Consider the following 23,323-nt stretch of genomic DNA (forward strand, 5'->3'; position numbering starts at 1 on the left):
ACGCTCATAACATCCATCCATCCATCCTCTGCCTTGGCATGCCTTGGTGCGGCCCGCTCGCGACTCGTCGCCTGTTGGGTGTCAGAAGCTCGCTTGCACGTTTTGAAATTATGCGACGTGTTTGTACACATTTTGTCCCCAATGCAGTGCTGGAAGCGCGACAGTTGAAATGTGGCGGTGGGCTGCCGACGCCCGCGTGCGGCTTGCTGGGCGCACTCAAGTAGTCGCGCTTCGGCATCGTGGATTTATGTCCCTTGGTGATTTTAGCTATGACATTCCTCGTTAGGCGTTTTACTGTCGGCCCGACGAAGCAACGATCACAGACACAGATAGTACGCGCAGCGCAAGCATCGCGTGGAGTTTGCGCTACTTCATCTACCGCAACTGTTTTCACGGTCGCCGCGAGTGAGCTCAGGTTTGAGAATTTCCCTACGTGTTACCGGCGTAGCATGGACGCGCGTTATTTATAGTTCTTTTTTACGCACACAATCACACTTTCCAAGAGTGGTGTTTTTCTGGGCGCGCAACGGAGACGTTGCGCAACCGACCTTATCTCGAACCCGAAGCAGCGGCAGTAGCCGCGCCTCGAAATGTTTACAGCGCCCCGGTTTGTTCAAGGCCGAGCGGCGATATCGTTTGGCGACCACAAATCGTCCGACACCTCGTGCTAACACCGGCGGAAGCGAAGTACTATCTGTCCGCTGTAATAGTGCTGCTGCTAATAGTAGTAGCTGCTGTAATAGTGCAACTATACTTTTCAGCATCCCATTTCATTTTTTCCTCCCCTTCCTTCGGCCGTGATGTAGAGCTAGTCGCGATGTGTATTCGTACGCGTCGTTATGTACTTACGTTTCCTCGGCTTCTCGTGTTGCATACTACAAATACCAACACCACCGCAATTAACGTTATCCCGTCGGCTGACGGCTCTTTGTCATCCCTCTGTCACCAAGGGTGTTCGAAACGTAGACTGACGTCGGAAGTCGCCGGAGATGACGCGCAAGCTACTAAATAGAGTGCAAAGCAGCACGCATTGAGGACACTGGTGACAGTATCGTCATTGAAATATATTTCTCCATGGTATCGTGATGCTGGGGGCTCTCACTGGGACCCGTCAAGGCACGGCATCCGGAACGAGAGCCTCGGCGCATAAACCCCGCGTTTCCGCGCGTCGCCCTCCATCGCGGCGGCGGGCCGACACGATGGGAGAGGGCGAAAATCGCGCCTCGCACGGTTTCACCAATGGGCGACGACAATGAGCTGCCAGTCACGGCCCCGCCCCTGCACGCTGGCCACACCGCTTGGAAAGTTTCCCGCTGGCGGCAGTGGCGTTTGTTTGCAGGCGCGACTCGCTCGTGAGCCATTTGGTCGGTGCGGCCTTAGTGTACGTTCGTCTAGTCAGCGAGCAACAGCCGTCGAGGCCGGTTGGATGCGAGCGCTGTCGGCATCGCGGATGTGCGGAGGGAGCATGCCGCAGCACCGCGAGAATCGAGTCCGGCCCGCGGACGAGCACGCGGCGGCGCAGTACCACCACCCAGCAGCAATGGAGGTGTGCTGCGTGCCGACGGGCTGTCACCTGCTGGGCGAGCCGATTCGCGTGGACGACCTGAGCGACGCCGTCAGGGTGATCTGCAACAACGAGCAGTGCCCGCAGAGTCCGTTCATGCACCGCACCTGCTTCGAGGAGTGGGAGAGCTCGGTGCTGTCCTTCCTGCGCTCGACGGGACGCGCGCGCTCGTGGAGCGAGAAGCAGCGCCTGCAGAATCTGTGGACCAAGAAAGGCTACGACTTGGCGTACAAGGCGTGTGGCTGCCGCTGCGGCAAGGGGCACCTGCGCAAGGACCTCGACTGGATTCCTCCGGTGGCCGACCGGAAGAAGAAGCAGCGACGCAGAAAGGGAAATGACAAGCCCACGCTGGCCCTGAACGGCGCCAAGCCGCCGAGCAGCGGAGGCCTGCCCGTGACGCGGCTACGCAGCTCGAGCATGTCGAGCACCGGCTCCGGGGGCAGCCCGCCGAGCTCGTCGTCCGAGTTCCCGCCGTCGCCGACGCACGCCAAGCGCGGCCTAGCCGACCGCGAGGGCTCTGGCCTGTTCTCGCGTCGCCAAGACTACTCGTCCTTCAACACGCTGCCGCGGCACAAGATCAACGCGTACCACATTAAGATGGAAGACGAAGGCGACGACATCCGTTGCTTCATTCTGACCACGCTGAGCGCCAACAAGATGTCGCGCATCCCGTGCATCGTGTGCCAGACGGCGATGAGCGTGTTCGACCGCTACCCGCTGGTTGACGGAACGCTGTTCCTCTCGCCGCGCCAGCACAACCCGGGCTCGGTGCTGGTGCGCGTCGACGAGCGGCCCCAGTACCTGAACGCCGTCTGCATGACCTGCCTGGAAGGCTGGCAGGTGCGGCTCGCTTGTCGCGGCTGCGGCGCGCGCTGGAGCGGCCGCCACCTCATACTGGGCACCATGTACGCGTACGACATATTCGCCGCCACGCCGTGCTGCGACGAGCGGCGGCGCTGCGTCAGCTGCCGAGAGCCCGTCATCAGCGCCGACCGGTCGCTGCCGTACTTCAGCGACTACAGCCACAGCATCTGCTGTGCGCACTGCGGCGCCAGGGACTACCACTTCGTCAAGTCGCTCGGCACTTACGCCAGGGTATGAAGTGGCTTTTTTTTTTTTTCGAAGTCGCCGCTTCTGTTTTGTTTTCAAAGTTTATGTACTTGGTTGGTTTGCTGTTCTCCCCCTCCTCCCCCCCTTTTTTTCCCCCGTTAGCGAATCCCGGTGCTGTTGTGTGTACTCGCCAAGGGCCAGCCATACAATCATTCGCCTGACTACTGTTTGTTCTGTGTTGTGTCGTTTCAACGGAAAGCGATGTGCCCGGTTTTGGACAAGTACAAAAGATATTCATCACAGCATAACGCCATCTCTGAGTGTTTGTTGCCGCGGTGCTCAGTGTCGTGTGTACATAGCTTTTCGAATGCAAAGCGCGTCAGTTGACCATCTCATTGTCACTGGACGTGTAACTATTGATCACGGCTGCTCACATTGCCCCGTCTAACGCACAAATGTCAGAGTAGCCCACCGCGGGCAGATTGTGAGCAAGCCTGCGAAGTGTTGGTCTTCGCAGAGCCGTGAGAAGGGTGTCGGTACCCTACTTTCAGCAGCTCGATGATTTCTCGCTGGCCGCGGTATCTGTGTGAATCACGGTTTCCGTGCTTCGGCTACTGCTGTGTCTGCAGCCGTCGCGCTTCCGCTGAGCGTGCCGCCCTCACGATTCAGCCAAGCTGACTGAGGGTATTGTCTGTAGCACTGATTTGAATATTTAGCTGCTGTCGAATGGGCGGTATGCCGTGGTGTAGTGTTGCAACCAGTAAGCGTCGTTATATCAGGAAACGCGCAGAGCGCCGTTCCGAGAAGACCTCGTGACAGTGCGATCATTCCTCTGGCCACTTGTGTTGCATGGATTGTGCTCAGACTGCGGGTTTGTACAACTTTTCCACTTTACGGGCATATAGTGGCAACTGTGGTTCACACGAGAGTAATTATGCAATAAAACAGTATATTTTTTTCCCCGTGTGAATCCAAAAGCGGAACGACGCTACTTGATGCTAAGTGTTCATGGTGCTGCTGGCATGGCTCGTGATATATCGTGTGCAAATGTGTGCAGTTCTTACCTCTGATTGTGTTATAAGAAAGGCAGCAGCAAACGCTGTATGCAGCCGGCTTGCGAAGATGCATTGTTCCTTCTGGTCAGTCGCTCCCTTGCGCTGTGAAGACTTATACTTCGTACGTACTCTTCCGAGTGAAGGAAAGGTAAACCGTAAACTTTTTGTTTGTTCTTAACGGGCATGCGAGTTGTCATGCGTGTGCTGTTGTTAAATTTGTATCCCGCTATCTGTCAGTGTATACATCTATTGTCATTGTTGCTCGTGTTTTTCCAAAGTGAATCCACACGTCTCATTTCCCGCCCTGTTTGTAAAGTGTGAGAAGAACCTTATGCACTCCTTTCTAAATGCCAAACATCTGCGTTTTTTTTTTTTATTCACGCGAAGATACGAAGACTGCGCCAACGGAAGTGTGTATTCATGAGTGGAATGTCTTTGCAAAACGATCTGTAGTGGATTGGACTTAATCGCTGCTGGACTCGTTCTACCTGTCGGGGAGAATGTTCAAACGCTGCCATGAGGCCGCAGAGTCGACGCAAACACATTTTGCCTCCTGGCGCCTCTGCGAGCTAGCAACTGTGTGTTTTTGATATAAAAAGGCAATCCGGCAGCTATCGAGCAAAATAAGATTTTACTTTATTTTTTCTTCGCGAGGGGCCAGTCATGGGAGCATAAATTATTTGCCCAATAAAACCATGCCCTCATGTTTGGAACGGTTGTCTTTTCACTGTCTCCCACCAGTGCGCTACACCAGTTTCCATGCTTCCAGATTTGTCACACACGATGTTGGCCGTTGCACCGACGTCATTTCAGTTTGGGGACACTTTGCCCATGTGTGACGCCACATCGCACGGCTACTTATTCCTTGCCTTTTGCTGTTGGGCCTTTGTCGACATAACTTCATCAACCTACAACGTCTGACGATGCGTGCCAATAAACACACACGGGCTACAACCGGAATGCGTCGGGAGCTCGAGGAGCGGGGGCAGTCGCGCAGCAGAGCGGCGGCCCGAAAGTCCCCAGGGCAGGGAACGCGTTTCCCCGAGCATTTCACTGCCAAGGACAGCGAATCAATAGCGTGTCTGGCGCTTTTCAGGGCCACTGTGTCGAGGGCGCTCGGGTTCGGCGGCCTCGTCTGCGCCGGCAGTGCGCGGCAGGATGACGACGTTCTGGGCCGGTATTTTGTAGCGATGCCTTTTCAAGCTTTTCGCGCTTGGCCACTGGTCAGAGCGACGGTCTGCCCATATTATCAACGCGATCAGGCGGCCGTGTGTGGTGGATGATAAGAATAGCATAGAATAAGGCATCGCTACAAAATAGCGGCCCTGGGCGCTGATGCCCAAGCGTAACATGTGGCACAATTGGGGTTGTCGACGAGGCGCACGTTTCCCCAGTGGCTTTGTAACGCGTTGGCATTCTCTGTGGGCATTGGCCATTTCACTAAACCAAACGTCATCCTCGAATAGTCTGTTTTGTGTCGGCAGAGTAATTACAATGGAGTGGAAATATACCTATTAGGCCGCATGTGCGTTTCAAATGATTTTTTGGCTAGCGGTTGCGCGAATTCGTACAGCGCAGGAAGTGAGTGAATGCCATGAGAAATTTGTCACTTGTGCAGTCCCGTTCTGTGCGGATTGTTGGTTTGTATTTGTTTTATCGGCAGGCTGTGCTGTCGCGCATGGGCCTAAGCGAACCACGTTGCCGCCTTCAGTGGCTGCATATTGCTCGATCAGGCTCGTAAATAGTTATGTTTAGTGGGCGCGCAAGCGTTACGCGTGCAATTGGTTTATGGCAGGCGTTTGTCAAGTAAGCGTTTAGGATATCGCGGCCGTTTCACTTGACGGGCCCCAGCCACTGTGTGGGGCTTTATTTTCGATGCTGGCTCCATCGAAAAGCCTACGTTGGACGCAGTGCAACACGCGTGCATGGCTCGGCACGGGCTCGATGCCTGGTCCCGTTTCGGGGACGAAATACAGGCCCATGTGCGCACGTTGAAAGACCCCGAGTGGTCGTAATTGATTCGGAGCGCCCCGACAACAGCGTTCCATGCTCATGTGCACTGCGCGGTTTTGCAATGCTTTGTTTATTGCATTCACTCGAAACGTTTTTCGCCACAGTCGATGCAGCTGTGCATCCTCTGGTCGAAGCAGCTCTTCCACGTTGAGCGCGCAAATGGCGTTACGTGATCGGCGAACAATGCGAAGCCGCGCATGGAATGTGGACTGGGCTCCACCAGTCCAGCACATGCGAAACGTGCAAGCTGTGTGCATTCAAGGGAACAGACTGGTGGACCAGTTGGTACTCCATATATAGCTTGAGGCAAAGCGCAAAAAACACGAGGGCAAGAGAAGGAAACGAAGATATGGTGTCTAGAAGAGGAGGTGTGATGACCGGCCATGAAAAACTGGCCCCCGTTCGCGTGAATACCGCAGGGCGGCGCTGCCGTCAGGGGCGCCGTCAGCGCACGCGGCTACCCTCTGCGTGTGCAGAGAGAATGCTGTAGTAGAAACGCATTTGACTGATTTTTAGAAATTTTAGCTGATACTGCACTCCTTTAGACATCGCAAAGATTGTATTGCGCTACGGTTATCATGCTGTTTTCGACTACGGGGTAACACAGCCGAGTTTCCTGCTGGCAGAAAGCGAGCAGGCATTTTTGAAATTCCATAATAAAGCCACTAAATCAGCGGGGAGCTTATCTATCGTATAATGCTCTTTGCACGAGTTATGTGCAATCGTTTTTTTTTTTCTCCGAGGTCAATGCGATAACTGCTAGGCTCACCCGGGATGTTTATTCTTGCCACAAGTATTTTCTTTTAGTTGTGGGCGTTATTACGTACGAAAGCGTTTAAGTTGGTTTACACTTGCCAAATCAGCATTAAATCATGACATACCTTGTAGTGCAATGTCCTGGAGCCATTTCATTCTCACTGCAATTCAAAAACTAGATAAACAAAAGCAACATGTTTACGGACAAGCAAGCTTTATTGCATAAAGCAGATTGTACTTCACCAATTCTGCTGCTTGTTTCACATCACGCAAGGCTTTGTTCTTTTGCCTTTTTTCTCATTCATTTCCTGGTTGAGGCTCTTCAAAAGAAACTGGATTCTGGTAAGGCAGGAAAACCTGACCACTGATTTTGTAAGTTCCAGGCAATGTTCCCCACAACCAATTTGTGGCACATTTGTGCTCACTTTCTCGAGCATGCTGAAAGCAGCTTTAGAATGCAGACGCGTTCTGCTAAATTCATACGTTAGCCTGATTGCAAGAGCTTGAATCAGACGATGCAGTGACTCCGACGGGTAGAGAAGCCCACCCAAGTCCCACTCTTTGGAGGCATCAGCTGGGAGTTCTTTTGGGACACAGTCTCTCGGCACAAGGCAGGCATCCCTTGTTACGTTTCGCCTACAACGCGCGGTATAGCCGGCGCGGATGCAACGGACGCCGGAGCTTCGTTAAAAGCGGCGGACATTTTGGCCCGTTCGGAGCTCCCGCAGTCTCCCCGCCAAGCGCGTCCAGGCGTGTTTCAGTGCCACGTGTCTTCGTGTGTGCGTGTGTGTGTGTGTGCCCACGCTTGTCAAAGCGCGGCAGCCGGGGAGAGGAGCTCCCCAAGTGTGAAGCGAGGAGGTCTGATCGGCGCCCCACTGGCGGATGCGTCACTACACTCGTCTCAACATGTCTCTCAGCGTGTCCGTGCCCCGTCACGTGCGCCTCTATCGAGGCGTTCCCTCTTGCCCTCGACTCCGAGACTATAAAAGCAGCTGCCCCCGGACGCCGGGAGAGAGGCTCCGATTTCTTCTGTCGAGTTGCGTGCTCTCCCGTCTCTCACTTCGGTCGACCTGACCGCCCGCTCTTTTGCGATGTTAGAATAAACCAGTTGTTCTGTTACCAGTCGACTCATGCTTTGCCGAGACCTTCGGATGCTTCCAGTGCCCCAGGCCGCCAGGCCAACGCTACCCTTGGGGCTTGCGACCCGATTGCAACAACGGGTGTCAGCGCTGAGTTTGCAACAACTCGTGCCAGCGGTGCGATTCTAACAGCTGGTTGCCAGCGGTGAGATCGCGACAACGGAGGCCAGCAGCGAAGAGATGCGGTTGACTGTATGCTGAGCAGCACAACGACCATCCGGGAGCAGTGCAACGAGCCCTGTGTGATGACTGGTTGCCTGCAGCGGAACGACTGCGCTGAATTCTTGGCTGCGAGGTTTGGTGAGTGCGGGACTTTCTTCTTCTGAGTTTTGCCAGGCTTTTGTTAGTGTCAGAAACAGAGCTGGTAATTGTGGTTGTCGTTGCTGCCGGGTTAGTTTGCGGCAAGACAATAGTAGGCAGTAGAGAAAGCAGCATTCAGAGCAGCCATGGATTTGAAGTCGTTGCGCAAACCGAAATTGCTGGAGCTTGCAAGAGAGTTGGGTCTGGATGTCTCAGACAAACTCAGAAAACCAGAACTGCTAAGGGCTATTCTTGAGTTAGAAGCTGAGGATGACGAGCTGTCGGAATGCCTTGAGACCATTGAGGAGCGGGCAAAACGACAGGAGCGTGAACTTAAAGAACAGAAAGAAAAAGAAGAGCGTGAACGTAAAGAACAGATAGAGCGAGAGCAACAAGAAAAAGAGCGCGACCGTCAACACGCTTTGGAAATGAAGCGTCTCGAGGTAGAGATGGAACGCGCTCGTAATGGAAGTCAGGCACACGGTGCAGGAGAACGAGTATTGTTCAAAATGACTGACCTGATGCGGCCGTTTAAGCTTGGAGAGGACATTGGTTTGTTCCTGGTTAACTTTGAGCGAACGTGCGAGAAGCAGGGGTTCTCTCGGGAAACGTGGCCACAGCGCTTGCTCACTTTGTTACCCGGCGAGGCGGCTGACGTAGTCGCTCGCTTGAAGAGAGAGGAGGCAGAGGATTTCGACCAAGTGAAATCGAGTCTGCTAAAAAAGTACAGGCTGTCAGCGGAGGCGTTCCGTCGGAAGTTTCGGGAAAATGAGAAAGGCAAAAGTGAGTCATATACAGAGTTTGCCTACAGGCTAATGTCAAACATGCAGGAGTGGCTCAAAGAAGAGAAAGCGTTTGGTGACCACGAGAAAGTTCTGCAGTGTTTCGGGCTGGAACAGTTTTATAGTCGGTTACCTGAGAACGTGGGGTACTGGGTCTTGGATAGGCCAGACGTTAGTACGGTGGCTCGAGCCGCTGAGCTAGCCGAGGAGTTTGTGACGCGTCGGGCTCGCGGAGCTAAGGACGGTCAAAAGGGTGAATTTGGCTCCAAGTTTGAGAGGCCGAAGTTCACGCCCATGAGAAAGCGGTTCGAGACGAGGCAAGTGCGCGTGTGTTATACGTGCCAGAAGCCGGGTCACTTTTCGACGCAGTGTCCGACCGAACCTAAGGAGACGGCGGCAGCCGAAGCCGAACGCAGAAAGCGGTTCGAGACGAGGCAAGCGCGCGTTTGTTATACGTGCCAGAAGCCGGGTCACTTTTCGGCGCAGTGTCCAGAAACAAAAACAAAAGTCGTGTTTTTGTCTTTATGCAGCACTGACGAGAACATGAAGCTTCTCGAGCCTTACATGCGAGACCTCCTCGTGAACGGGAAAGAGTGCCGAGTGCTTCGCGATTCCGCAGCTACAATGGATGTAGTTCACCCTTCTTACGTAGAACCCGATATGTTCACGGGCGAGTGCGCATGGATCAAGCAAGCCGTGGAAGCTCACAGCGTGTGTCTGCCCGTAGCAAAAGTGCTGATTGAAGGACCTTTCGGAGCGCTTGAGACGGAGGCGGCAGTGTCATCTATGCTGCCCCCCCAGTACCCGTACCTATTTTCGAACAGGTCCGATCACCTCCTGCGCGAGAAGGGGCTTTTGTTTGGTGAGGCTAGCGTTCAGGCCTTAACCAGATCGAAGGTTCGGGAGCTCGCTGCAAAGGCGGTAGTTGCGGGGCCAACGTTGTTGAACGATGAGAAAAGGTCAGAGGCGCAGCAAGCTGGTATTCAGAGCACGCCCGAACGGGATAAAATTGAGCCTGTAGCGTTAAAGGCACCAGATACTGGAGAGGAAAATCCCGACACGGGAAAGTTAGAAGAGCTGTCTCCAGATTTGCTCATCGCGCCTACGTCAGACGGACTTAACAGGTTGCTAAAAGTCAGCCGGTCGGCTTTGATAGCCGAGCAAAAGAAGGATGGCAGCCTAGAAAACATCCGCTGCATTGTCAAGGAAGGTATCGCCAAGAAAAATGCTCGCTTTGTGGAAAGAGGTGGGGTCCTGTACCGGAAGTATCTAGACCGCAGGGGAGTGGAGTTCGATCAGCTGATCGTGCCTCAATGCTATCGTCAGGATCTGTTGCGCTTGTCGCATGGGGGTTCGTGGTCCGGACACCTAGGAGTTAAGAAAACTAAGGACCGTTGTAAGGTCGCTCTGATTGTTCGTGTGCTTAAGTGTCACGAATCGGGCCACGTGCGGTGTGTATAGAGAGGGGGTTCACTCCCCCCCCCCCCATGTCAGCGGGGCAACCGTTTCTGTATTATGTGGGGTCACGGACCGCGCGGTTTTCGGTGACGCGTCGCGGCAGAGGCCAGGCGGGCGAGTGCCGATTCCGGGAAGTCGGTATTGTGCGCAAGGGGTTGGCAGTCTGCCGACGGTCGCACGAGTCTGCACAGTCCTGCCTGGAAAGGGACCGCTGTACGCGGTATCGTGGGTCTGCCGCCCGAGTGCCTGACTAATTGGAGGCGCCGGCGAGGTTAAGAAGGGCTTAACAAACTTGACCCCGTGCCGCATATACGGAGAAGGAATCTATTCTTCTACGCGTCCGGAACGCAATCGCCAGCCGTGTTGTTGGGTGCGACTGCCTGTGGGGTGTCGAAGGTCAGCTTACAGTGCACGCGGTAGGGGTGCGGTGTACACGTGAAGAGTGCATTCGGACGGCGGCGTCTTGTAAACACGCACTCGGAGAACTTTGTCTTGTAGACAATAAGTTTGAAGGACAAGGAGGGCCATCCGTCTCCCACACGGCCAAACTTTGAGTACAGCGGCACTACGTGGTGTCGATGCCCCTGCTTCCGAGACATTTGCGGCCTAGACGCCGTTGGGATTTGAGGCGGTCTAGCGATAACTTGTTCGGGCCTGGCGTGTTTTGCTGAGCCCGTCACTAACTACGTAGAAACGAGAGGGCAACGGAGTTTTGGGGAAAAAGGAAAAGAGCTTTGTTTTCCAATATGTTTATGTTTAAGAGTAAGCCCATCCCTCTGGGTTGTGGCTTAACAAACGGTTGACTCTGATTGGCAACTGAACCTGTGGGACGGGCCAACGGCCCTACCGCCTTTTTTTCTTTGTATATTTGGGCTATAAAAATCGGGACAACATGCTGTCCCTCAGACTTGGCTGAAATCAGGATTGCTGATAGATCAGTGAGCCTCCGTACTATGTACGTTAAAACGAGTCTGGGCTCTAACAGTCATTGAGACAGTCGATGAGTGAGACTTTGTTTCTCAATTGTTCATGTTTGTAATGTATTTGTTTTACCTGCCATGTATATAGAAAAGTTCAACTATAAATATTTCTTGTACATCTGACCTCATCGCTCCCTGCCTGCGTTTGATCAACAACTGCCGATCATCGTCCGAGAAGCTTCAAGTTGCAACGGTGAAGCGAGGACAGAGAACGAACGAAACATTACTACCGTCTCTTGCAGGAGTACTATTGGCCAGGGTGTTTTCGGGACGCAGACCACTTTGTGAAGACATGTGACACCTGTCAGCGGGTGGGCAAACCAAGGGACAAATCAAGGGCGCCGTTGAAGTTGGTACCTATCATTACGGAGCCTTTTAGACGGCTCGTTATTGATACAGTGGGACCTCTGCCGGTAACAACCACGGGGTACAGACACATTTTGACTGTGATCTGCCCAGCGACAAAGTTCCCTGAAGCAGTACCGCTTAAGGAACTCAGCTCAGTTGAGATAGTCAATGCACTACTGTCCATATTTGCGCGAGTTGGTTTTCCTGCAGAAATCCAGTCAGATCAGGGCACAGTGTTTACTAGCGCTTTGACGACAGCCTTTCTCGAAAGGTGCGGGGTAAGGCTATTACACAGCTCAGTGCACCACCCCCAGTCGAATTCCGTTGAGAAGCTCCACTCCGTCATGAAGCGCGTGTTGAGAGCATTGTGTTTTGAACATCAAACTGACTGGGAGCTGTGTCTGCCTGGGGTGATGTTTGCATTGAGGACCGCGCCGCATGCGGCTACGGGGTTTTCGCCAGCTGAGCTGGTGTACGGTCGCTCGCTGCGATCTCCGCTTCGCATGCTTCGAGAATCGTGGGAAGGCAGGGGCGACGACCCAGTCGTGGTGGAGTACGTGCTTAAGCTCCTCGAACGCTTAAGAAGGGCACAGGAGTTGTCAGGTGAAGCAATGGCAAAGGCCCAGCAGAGGGCCAAGGTTTATTATGATCGGACAGCCAGGGCCCGTCGTTTTGAGGTGGGCGATGAGGTCATGATATTGCGCACATCGCTAAAGAACAAACTCGACGTGCAGTGGGAGGGCCCAGCACGGATTGTTCAAAAACTGTCGGACGTTAACTACGTGGTCAGTCTGCCAGGAAAACGGAAAGCACAGCAAGTTTACCACTGTAATCTGCTCAAACCCTATAAGCAACGGGAAGCAGTAGTATGTATGATGGTAAACGCTCCCGAAGAGCTACCGGTCGAGCTTCCGGGACTAGGCTCAGTAACGAACAGGAAAGACACCGATCAAGTCATTAGTGACTTAATCAGTAAAGCATCGCTGTCGCCTGAGCAGAAAACCGAACTACACCAGCTCTTACAAGAGTTTCAAGGTCTGTTCTCTGAGAGGCCTGGTAGGACTTCTGTCCTTACTCATGACATAGAACTTACCTCCCCAGAGCCAGTACGATCCAAGGCGTACCGGGTGTCACCCCGCCAGAGCGATATTATGGAGGCTGAGGTAAAGAAAATGCTACAGCTCGGTGTTATTGAGGCGGGTGAGAGTGATTATACCTCCCCTTTGATATTAGTTGAGGTACCGGGCAAGGAACCTCGTCCTTGCGTCGACTACCGCAGGCTTAATTCCATCACTAAGGATCAAATTTATCCGATCCCTAACATCGAGGAGCGCCTTGAGAGAGTGAGTAGCGCTCAGTTTATTTCCACCCTAGATCTTGTCAGGGGTTATTGGCAGGTTCCACTTACAGAAGAGGCTAGTAGGTATGCGGCGTTCATTTCACCAATGGGAACATTCCGTCCTAAAGTGTTGAGCTTTGGTTTGAAGAACGCGCCATACTGCTTTTCAAGCCTCATGGATAAAGTGTTGCGGGGACAGCAAGAATTCGCTTTACCGTATCTAGACGACGTAGCGATATTCTCCGCATCCTGGCCTGAGCATATGGCCCACTTGCGGGCAGTGCTAACCCGCCTGCGCGATGCGGGCTTGACAGTCAAGGCTCCCAAGTGCCAGTTAGCACAGGCCGAGGTTGTCTACCTCGGTCACGTGATTGGTCGGGGTCGTCGCCGCCCCTCTGAAATAAAGGTGGCCGCTGTGCGAGACTTCCCGCAACCGCGCACGAAGACCGATATTCGGTCGTTCTTAGGTGTCGCCGGCTACTATCAGAGGTACATCCCCAGGTACTCTGATATCGCGGCTCCCCTGACGGATGCTCTAAGAAAGACAGAGCCGCAAACAGTCGTCTGGGACGAGACGAAGGAAAGAGCTTTTAGCGCCCTAAAGAGCGCCCTAACAAGCCAGCCTGTGCTACGATCGCCCGACTACACAAAAGGGTTCGTTGTTCAGTGTGATGCTAGTGAGCGAGGCATGGGCGTTGTACTGTGCCAACGGGAAAATGGAGAAGTAGAACACCCCGTCCTGTATGCTAGTCGTAAGCTGACCAGTCGTGAGCAGGCGTACAGCGCCACCGAGAAGGAGTGTGCGTGTATCGTGTGGGCCGTTCAGAAATTGTCATGCTACCTAGCCGGCTCGAGGTTTATCATTGAGACGGATCACTGCCCTCTCCAATGGCTGCAGACCATCTCTCCCAAAAATGGCCGCCTCCTGCGCTGGAGCCTCGCTTTGCAACAATATTCCTTTGAGGTGCGTTACAAAAAGGGGAGTCTCAACGGTAACGCCGATGGCTTAAGTCGAAGCCCCTAACGTGGGAATCAGCCTCAAAATTGTTTGTTACTGATGTTTTTCTTCCTGAGGCAGGATTTTTAACATATTGCTTTTGTGTAGTGTTTCAAAGTGATGATGTGCTTTCTAGTGCAATTTTCCGATTTGTGGACGCGTTCTGAGTGCTGCTAAACTACTGTAAGGAACTAGGCAGTAGTATAAAAGGGGAAAGAGCCTGGCAGGGCTTAGTGAGGGTTGTGCCGTGCTTGCTGACTGAGCGGTTGACTTTCGGCGTAGTTCTAACGCTTGCCGGGAACGACAACAAAAATGTCAACTCTCCCGAAGTCACTTTGCAGTGTCCTGTGTGAACCTGAACGAGAGAACGAGGCCTTCTCTGTGCGCTGCGCTCAAGAAACGCCGAAGGACGACCGACTTCGGTTATGAACATCATCAAGCGACATCCCTCCGGACAGCGGATGCAGTCCCCTGACCATCGGGATCTCCTTCCCCCGGCGGGGCGGTCTGTTACGTTTCGCCTACAACGCGCGGTATAGCCGGCGCGGATGCAACGGACGCCGGAGCTTCGTTAAAAGCGGCGGACATTTTGGCCCGTTCGGAGCTCCCGCAGTCTCCCCGCCAAGCGCGTCCAGGCGTGTTTCAGTGCCACGTGTCTTCGTGTGTGCGTGTGTGTGTGTGTGCCCACGCTTGTCAAAGCGCGGCAGCCGGGGAGAGGAGCTCCCCAAGTGTGAAGCGAGGAGGTCTGATCGGCGCCCCACTGGCGGATGCGTCACTACACTCGTCTCAACATGTCTCTCAGCGTGTCCGTGCCCCGTCACGTGCGCCTCTATCGAGGCGTTCCCTCTTGCCCTCGACTCCGAGACTATAAAAGCAGCTGCCCCCGGACGCCGGGAGAGAGGCTCCGATTTCTTCTGTCGAGTTGCGTGCTCTCCCGTCTCTCACTTCGGTCGACCTGACCGCCCGCTCTTTTGCGATGTTAGAATAAACCAGTTGTTCTGTTACCAGTCGACTCATGCTTTGCCGAGACCTTCGGATGCTTCCAGTGCCCCAGGCCGCCAGGCCAACGCTACCCTTGGGGCTTGCGACCCGATTGCAACAACGGGTGTCAGCGCTGAGTTTGCAACAACTCGTGCCAGCGGTGCGATTCTAACACCCTGCATACTGCACAGCTAGTTGAGAGAACACGCTTCCTGGCCATGTGACCTGCAATGTAGTACACCAAGCGAGCATCGCTTCGTTTTTCAATAGTCCGCATGGTCCACTGCCACTTCAGCAGCCTCCATGGGGAATACATCATCCTGCTTCTCATTTTCCAGGAGTGCCTCTTACTCGTACTTCAGCTGTAGAGCATTGTTTGTGTTTGTACCACGTGTTTTAAAAGCAGTAAGGTAACTTGCTGTGCGCCAGCACTTAACAAATGACTATACTACCTTCACGAGCTTTGTGAGCATGAGTTACCGTCGACTGTATCGCAAGTTCGCTCCGTCGTAGCGCGCTGGAAAGGAGAAAAAGAAACAGCATTTAGATGAGCTAGCTAATGATTTGGCCGGCTGTACATACGTTGACATGCTAGAACTAGTTACCTTGCGTCAAAGTGATTTGCGCAAGCAGCTGAATTTTCCTGCAGCGGTTTGTCGGCCCTTGGAATGGCACGCGCCCACTTCAAAAACAGTCTTGGCAAGTAGGCGCACGGAAAAGGAACACTCTTTTTAAACAAGATTTGTAACCGGAATCGCACCCTGGCACGAAGCAACATCTCTGAGTTTTTTTCTTTGAAGTTGAAGGCATCTTCGTCAGCCCACAGCAGTCATAAATAAGCAGCACAGGCAACAATCTGCAGCAAAACAAACCGTGAAAATCCGGCGCCCAAGCGCTGTCTAGCCGTACTCGTTGCCTTCTCTCCGCCGTCTCCGCGGAAATGCTGACGGCGCCCCGGGCGGCAGCGCTCTGTATTGCCCTAGCGGCAGTCACGCACAATGGTATCACCCCTCTCTATGGGAAGGGCGCCGCGGTCATCACACCTCCCCTTCCTAGCCACCATAACGAAGACTCGGTGCTACTAACAACTGAATTTTTATTGCACGTGGTTACCACATATATACATACCATCGTACAACAAGCCAATATCTCAACATAGATTTCTTGCCGGCACAGTCATTCACCACAGGCCGCTACCGTGATAGGAAAATGATTGTTGACAGCGACACAGATGGACAACTTACAGAGTTATCATTTCTGATAATTTCGAATGCCTCGATGATCTCCCTAGTGACTTAGTCGGGGTCGTCGTTTTTGATTTGCCAAACAAGGGCTGACAGCCCCAACGCGAGGAGTGCGCGGCTAGACGACTAGTCTTTGTCAACACGCATGCGATCGCTGAGGCACCTTCCCGTCGGACCAATGTATTTATTCTCGCAGTCTAATGGAATACGGTACACCACTCCTTCCATGCAAGAAATAAGCGCTTCTCGGTGTTTTTTTTATTGCAGTTATGCGTCTCTTAGTAGTATTGTTAACTGTCGCGCACAAACCAGGCAATTTCAAAGGGGCTGAAAAAGACGATGTCAACGCCAACAGGATTCCCATTTTTTTTTTTTCTGATTATGGCTTGCGTGGTGCATGTGCGGCATGACCGCCACTTTTCCGCCTCTGATCTGTTGGGCAGCGGAATGCGGGTGATCATCGCGTTTTCTTAACATGCTGGGGCCAGCCACTGCTTTCAGCATTTGCACGGGGTAGCCAGCTGCACTTAGGCGCGAAACTTAGTTTTCGAAGCTTCTGTGTACCAGGTGATGGCAGGACTTGAGAAGAGCGTTTTTAAAACAAAGGTTAATGATGCTCTGCTTAACTAGTTTAGAATGGGCTGATGAAAATCGTGGAATGGCTTGCTTCCCTCGGGGCTCATAGAACCAACACACATGCCTGTTTGAAAAAAACAAGCACAAGATCTAAAAACGTGATGGAACTAATAGCAAGCTCCTCACATGACAAAATAAGAGGTTGGAGGCACTCGCTAAAAACTGCACGCACAGCAGACGTGGCAGAAGCCAAGCATTCATTTTCACATTGTAAAAATGCCAGATAATCATCGACACACCTAAAAACTTTTTCAACCGCTGATTCTTTCAGACTAGTGCACATAATCCTATCGTTTTGAGCGAGAAATAGGTCGCTTAACAGAGGCACGAGGCAATGTGCATTGGTCTGAAAGGATCGGAGGTTGCAAAAGATTTCAGGTACGTCGATGATTATCTATGCATTGGAGTGCTGCGGCCAGAGGCGTATCTACCGGGGGGCCAAGGGGGACCCCCCTTCAAAAGTAGGGGGCCTCCCTCCCACTTTTAAAAGCTTTTAGCTGCACGCTGGAAAGTCCAGCAAAACCGCAGCTGAAGCCAAAACTTATTTCTGAATAAAGTGACCACATAAGCAATGCTGCGCGTGCCCTGCTTGGGGTCCGGTCCCGTAGCGGACGACGCGAGGCATTCGCCGTTGCCGAGAAAGCCTGGCGATGGGTCCGCCCGAAACAAACGGGCTAGCTGGCGCAACTTGCACCGTGGTCAGTTTTTAGGGACCGCCGTATTCGAATCGGCTCGCTACATTTCACCTGCGGGCGAGGGGCAAGTCAGGATAAAGTATTATAATCAGACGCGCCCAGCGACTGGTGTGCCTTACGGCATGAAATAGTGGGCTTATAAAGTGCTGGAACTATTTACTTTGTATCCAGAGATAGCCTACATAGCGTTGCAGTTACAGTATCTTATCACCGTCAAAAATCTAATCAAATCTCTTAGAGGTATAACTGTCGAATTTCATTGTGTAATCACTACTTATCGTAGTAAGTGCTCCTAAAGATGACTGGTCGAACGTGTAGAGGCCCTCAATATCAATAGAACACTGACTTGAATTTCTTCTAAACGATTCTGACTTTGACGATTGCATATTCAGGCTGTTTCTAAATAAGAGCTGCACTATTACTTGTTTCACGGCATCGACAAAAACACAAGATATTTCTTTTTAAAAAAAGAGGGCTACTTTTTGGTGACGTGCACCGAAACTTTGCGCTGTGTTAGCTGCTTTTGTGCTCTGAAAACAGTTACTGAACAGTCGATTTCTCTCAATTTTCATGCTTTGTACACGGCATTTAGTTGCTTTCCCCCGGTATAGTCGGTACGATATGCGAGACACGGGGTTTATATTTATTCCAAGCACGAGACAATGTCCCGAGTGACGAGCGATATATGTTTATTCGGTGTGGGTTCGTTACCATGTTTGTACAGAGTTACCCATTGAAGCGTAATAGGGCGTCATACTACCGCTAATCTATGTGTTTCCCAGACTCCTAAAACAACAGCGCGAGATACGGGCGTAAAATTTCCTGAAATAGGGAAATTTTTAAGCGCAATACGTTGGGAAACTTTCACTTTCCTGCTTTAAATGCAAGTGTCGCAGATAATTGCTAAACCCTCGTTCTTTCACGTATTTTCGTGCATATTAGGAGACAAAGTTTGTTCCTCCGGTGAGCTTAACTAGGCGTCTTGTTCCGGAAAACGAGGGCCGCGATATCTGGGTGCAGGCAATGTTTCAAACGGCCGGGTGTAATGCGCGTCTTTCCGTCCAGAATACGCGCGCGAGTGATGCACAGCGCTATGGGCCGGTTCTGCGAGCGGTGCGAGACGGATGCGCCGGCATAGGTGCAGCTGCAACTGAGGTCACATTTTGCGAACACAAGGGACTTGTGTTCCAGACTTGTCGAGTTTATGTGTGATGGTAAATGCGAGTTGATCAAATACAGCGTTAAAAAAAAATTGCAAGCAAGCGTTCCAAAGTATCACGCTGCTGCTATGCAGGTTTCCCAATGTCCCCAGAGAACTCTGCGTTTCAGATATTTTATACTTTGAAGGAATAGGCAGCATTTTAAGTGCAATGTTTCCCGTAGGTTTAACGTTTCTGGCTTATTAAAAAAAGTGTTACGAATAATTATTGAACCCTCATCTATTTTATTTTCAGGCATGATATATTTCTTTCGCCTGAAGTGATCACTGAACTAAAGGAGGCAGCTTCGTTATGTTTGGTGATGGTAAGGACAAGTTAATTACTGATGTGTAGGTGAAATTCAAAATAGATGGGTAATTGGGGCTTTCGGAATAAATAACGCATGCAAACACTCTAGAGTGTTTGAGCGTGTCGAACGAGCGGGGAAGAATTGAACCCACTGCCGTGACTATGAAAGCCGCCAAGAACAAACATAGCGAAAATTGGTGGTACGCTATGGAAACTCTCTGTGCGAAGTTAAATGCGGTTGGATCAAACACAGCTTTTGTAAAAAAAAAAAAAAAATATTATTTAAGTGCTAGAGTGTGTGATATGGCCACTATCAGCTATGCTTCTCAGTGTCTCGACATACCTATACACGGTATACAACAGGTTCATATTTTTTGGAAAGGGGAGGGGGGACATGATAACTGCTTTGCGCGACAAAAGTTTTACCTTCCTGGTCCGGTTAGAAGTGTTGCTAACAATTACTGAGCCGTCGTCTTTCTTTCCCTATTTCCGGGCGTCATAACATGTTCCGACTTGGTTTCAGCAATGTCCTCGATGAACTAAACAAGAAATTTTGTTTATATTTGGTGAAAATAAAGGGCGCATTATGGGCAATATGTAGGTAAATGTCAAAGAGTCTAATTGTGACATTTGCAATAGATTACGCATGCAAGCGATCCGGACCTTTATGAATGTGTTTTGCGAACAAAGAATTTATCCCGTTGCCATGGAAGAAGTGTAAATTCAACAGATCAAATATAGAGGCATTTGAGGGAAGGGGGGAGGATGACATCGTAAATGTTGTGGTGAAGTAACATGAAGTGAAGTACTGCTTTCAACGCGGCAGCGTTGCGGGCCCCGTGTCGCAGGAAATTCGGCGTCGCTTCGGCAGAGTGTACTTCGAACCCTCGATGTGGCGCGAGGAGGTTGCTGAAGTAATTGAATTTCTCAAGCTAAAATACGTAGACAACTCGTAAAACACGACTTGCACACAACCTACGGACATGATAGCATCAGACTGTAATTTGACTCTACGAGAAAACAATTCTGCCCGCGAAAAGTAAAAAAAAAAGAAAGAAAAAAAGAACTGGCTTACTGATGTCGGCGATATGGTCGCTTGCAGAGGCTGTCACTCATACTCCAAGCATGGCGTTCGATGCCAGTGCTTCCCGGTAAATATTACGGTTACATAAGCTGCAGTTACCGGGAAGCGTGAGAAGCAGTGGCCGGAGCTTGGAATGCTACCGCGTTCCATTCTTAAAGGCGAAGCTTCAGCGTACTCCACCTTTTTTGTAAATTCCCAACAAGAAGTGCTCCAAATCATTACATGCGGGCAAGTTTTCAAACGGATCAGTCCTATTGTTTTTTGTTCTACGAAGCGGTACACACATATATATAGGGAACAGAGACAGCAGCGCACGCATGCGCATATGTACTGGTTTAGAACAAATAAGACAGCAACGAGACATGCGTAATGGAAAGTTAAGATGATATCGAAGATGAAAAAGGCGACCATGCATAGCCAACAAATTTTTTTTTAGCTAGAAGATTAAAATGCTGTCTATATCAAGCCACCCTCTGGGTCACGTTTAAAAAAATCGCATTCTCTTTTTGAAAGATCGATTGAAGGCGCGCTAACACAAGCGTTGCCCAAACTAGCGATCTTCGCCGCTTCAATAATCTCAAGTGTTTTTTTTGCGTTGGGCTTCTTCCTATCACAGTGCACTGATTATAATTGGGCTGCACCCATGCTTTCTGCAGTGAAAAGTCAGACGCCCCACTCCTCCAGTTGGCACATTATTTGCGTGTTCACGCAACCTATCATTTACGCACCTTCCAGTTAGCCCGATGTATTTTTTCCCACACGACAGGGGTAGTTCATACACGATATTGTTCTTACAAAGAACATAGCCTTCATTGTGATTTGTCCGGCAACTGGGCTTGTCAGAACCGCAGTAGCTGGCCTTGCACAAGTTGGACATGTTGATTGGCGCTGAAAAGATGACGCTTGCATTTGCCTTATTGCCAGTCTTCTTCAGTCTGTGTGAGATATCGTGGATGTACGGCATTATTGCGCCTTTCTGCTTCCCTCGCGCAATTTCCGGTGCAGTAAACTGCTCATCCTGTCGCCCGCGTTTTACGGTCTTCAGGAGACCTTCGGCCACAGCTGTGATGATGTGCTGCGGAAAACCTTTCAGGCGATCCTCTTGCGCCATGAAACTGGACGAACACGTGTGAGGACATGAGCGGCGAAGCGCATTCATTAGGGTTGACTTTGCGATGCCCCTCTTAACTAACTTAGAGTGGCCCGATGAAAATGGCAGTAGCGGCTTGTTCGCCCTCGGTTCATATTCCCAGCACACCTGGTGTCCCTGAGACAACATTCTTATATCGAGGAATCGCAAAGTACCATCCTGTAGCGTTTCACGCCCACCACACCAACAAAGGCTCCCCCTGCACCTAGAAACGCCGTCGCACATGTCGCACGGATTGCACAATCATCTTAGCTTCGCGCGCATCTATGGCACAACAAGCCTTTAACTCGTCTGCAATTCCACGTGCCATTCATCTCTGGAACAGCCTCCCCGATAACATAGTCGCGGGAAATGACCGCGAAAAATTCAGGCACTCACTCAACTCGCTCAACTTTTGTTAACCATTGCTATCATACTCACTGTTTGGTTCCATTTTTCCTACTTTTTCCTTGCATTGTAATACGCTTGTTATAAAACATATCGAGTTCCTTCTTTTTGTACTCAGGCACAGCTGTATGTAGCTAATATGGTTCTCTAATGTTTAGGCTATATATATATATATATATATATATATGTTTAGAGAAAGAGAGAGAGAGCTGAAGTGGGTTGAGCGGGGGCGGGCGTCTGTGTCTCCAGAGCCAGTATAACGCTTATGTAACACTGGCTTTTCCGCGCTTCCTTCAAGTGGCCGGCGCGGCCACTCTCGGCTGTCGTCGTTGCTGTCGGCCAGGGCGGATGTAGTTAGAGTGGGCCTACGAGGTGTTGGCAGAGTGGTGCGACGGTCCGTAGCTGAAGCACGAAACAACGAAAATTAGGCTATAGAGGCGCTGTGAGCGAACTACATACTGGGAAGGCGCGCACTGCAGTGGGTAGAGCGGGCGGGCGTCTCTGACCTCGGGGCTAGTATAACGCTTATGTAACACTGGCCTTTTCCGCGCTTCCTGCAAGTGTCCGGCGCGGCCACTCTCGGCTGTCGCCGCTGTTTCACACGGTAAAATATCTTCCCATGTTAATGAATTCTCCTAGCCTCTCCTCTCTAAATAACTATTTGACTTTTCAAAAACCCTCATGTACGAGGAGTCACCATGCTCTAAATATCTCAACCTTTTTTGCCCGCACTGATTACTTTAAATACAGTTTTTTGCATCAACAATTGAAGTCTGGAATTCATTACCGGGCAACATCCGTTCGCTACCACTGAAAGAATTCACGCAAGCTTATTTATAAATGTTGTATGTTTTTTGTTCATCGCACTCCTGCGATAGCCTGATTGAGGCTGAAGTGTGTATGTATGAATAAATAAATAAATAAATAAATAAATAAATAAATAAATAAAGCGACCGGTGGGCAGATATTTTCACATTATAATAAAATATGCTCAATAGTTTCCCTGGCTTTGCCGCTGCAAGCAGATGCTTCTTCCTTGTTGTATGTTTATTTATTATTTATTTTATTTATTATTCGTTTAGCAATACTGTAAGCCTTTACAGGCTCTTACAGGAGTGGGTCACAAGCAAAAGAAAACAAGACCTTCTGGGCCAACAGAGGAGAAAGCAATGAAATGCGGTAATTATTACAATGCAAACAAATAAGATGCAAACAGAGCGAATAGGTGAAAGAAAACAGTGCAAGGCAGATAATACAGGCAAGGGGGAAGAGCAAGGGCCAAGAGCTGCGAAAGATGAAGACGTGGTGGTGAACGATCAAAACAGTTGCGCTGCACAACGTTGTAGCACAACGCTAAACAATCGCAAGCAAGCCTACTCATACAGAAGTGCACGTATTTTGGTTTCAAATTGTTCGATAAAGACAACATGCGCAGTTTCTTCTGGCAAATGGTTCCAGGCTTCAACTGCAGAAGGAAAAATGAATATATTGTTACGGGAAGGACGAGTCAGTAAGACGAGCAACTATTTACAGGTTATATTTACAACAGCGGTTGCAGCGCTGACCGGTTAGATTGACAGCTAGCGCGAGCCCAGTTCGTTCTTCCTCCTCTTTTCTCGAGTGATGGCGCCTACGCGCCTCGTTCAAACAATCAAATTCCACACGCGTGTACCATAATCCCGCGGTGGCAGAAGCGACATCCCTGAGCGTCTAAATGTCATCACTGGGAGAGTGATACTGCTTCACACGTTGTGAGGATTGGGAGGTCAATACCACCGCTCGTAACCAGTTGTCAAGATTGGAGTCGGGCATGAATTAGATGGTAGCTGGCCCATGTCTTCGTCCAACTTATCCACG

General features: G+C 51.0%; 1 protein-coding gene across 1 annotated transcript in view; it reads left to right on the forward strand.

Moving 5' to 3' along the window:
• The first annotated feature begins 92 nt into the window (after positions 1 to 92).
• heca (hdc homolog, cell cycle regulator) overlaps positions 93 to 23,323 on the forward strand; it is a 68,425-nt gene continuing 45,194 nt past the window's right edge. Inside the window, exon 1 of the mRNA XM_055065746.1 lies at positions 93 to 2,659. Coding sequence (XP_054921721.1) covers positions 1,253 to 2,659 — 1,407 coding nt within the window. The 5' untranslated portion in view covers positions 93 to 1,252. The remainder of the gene's footprint in view (positions 2,660 to 23,323) is intronic.

Source organism: Dermacentor andersoni, chromosome 6 (genome assembly GCF_023375885.2).
Source record: "Dermacentor andersoni chromosome 6, qqDerAnde1_hic_scaffold, whole genome shotgun sequence".
In the NCBI taxonomy this organism is placed as follows: Eukaryota; Metazoa; Arthropoda; class Arachnida; order Ixodida; family Ixodidae; genus Dermacentor; species Dermacentor andersoni.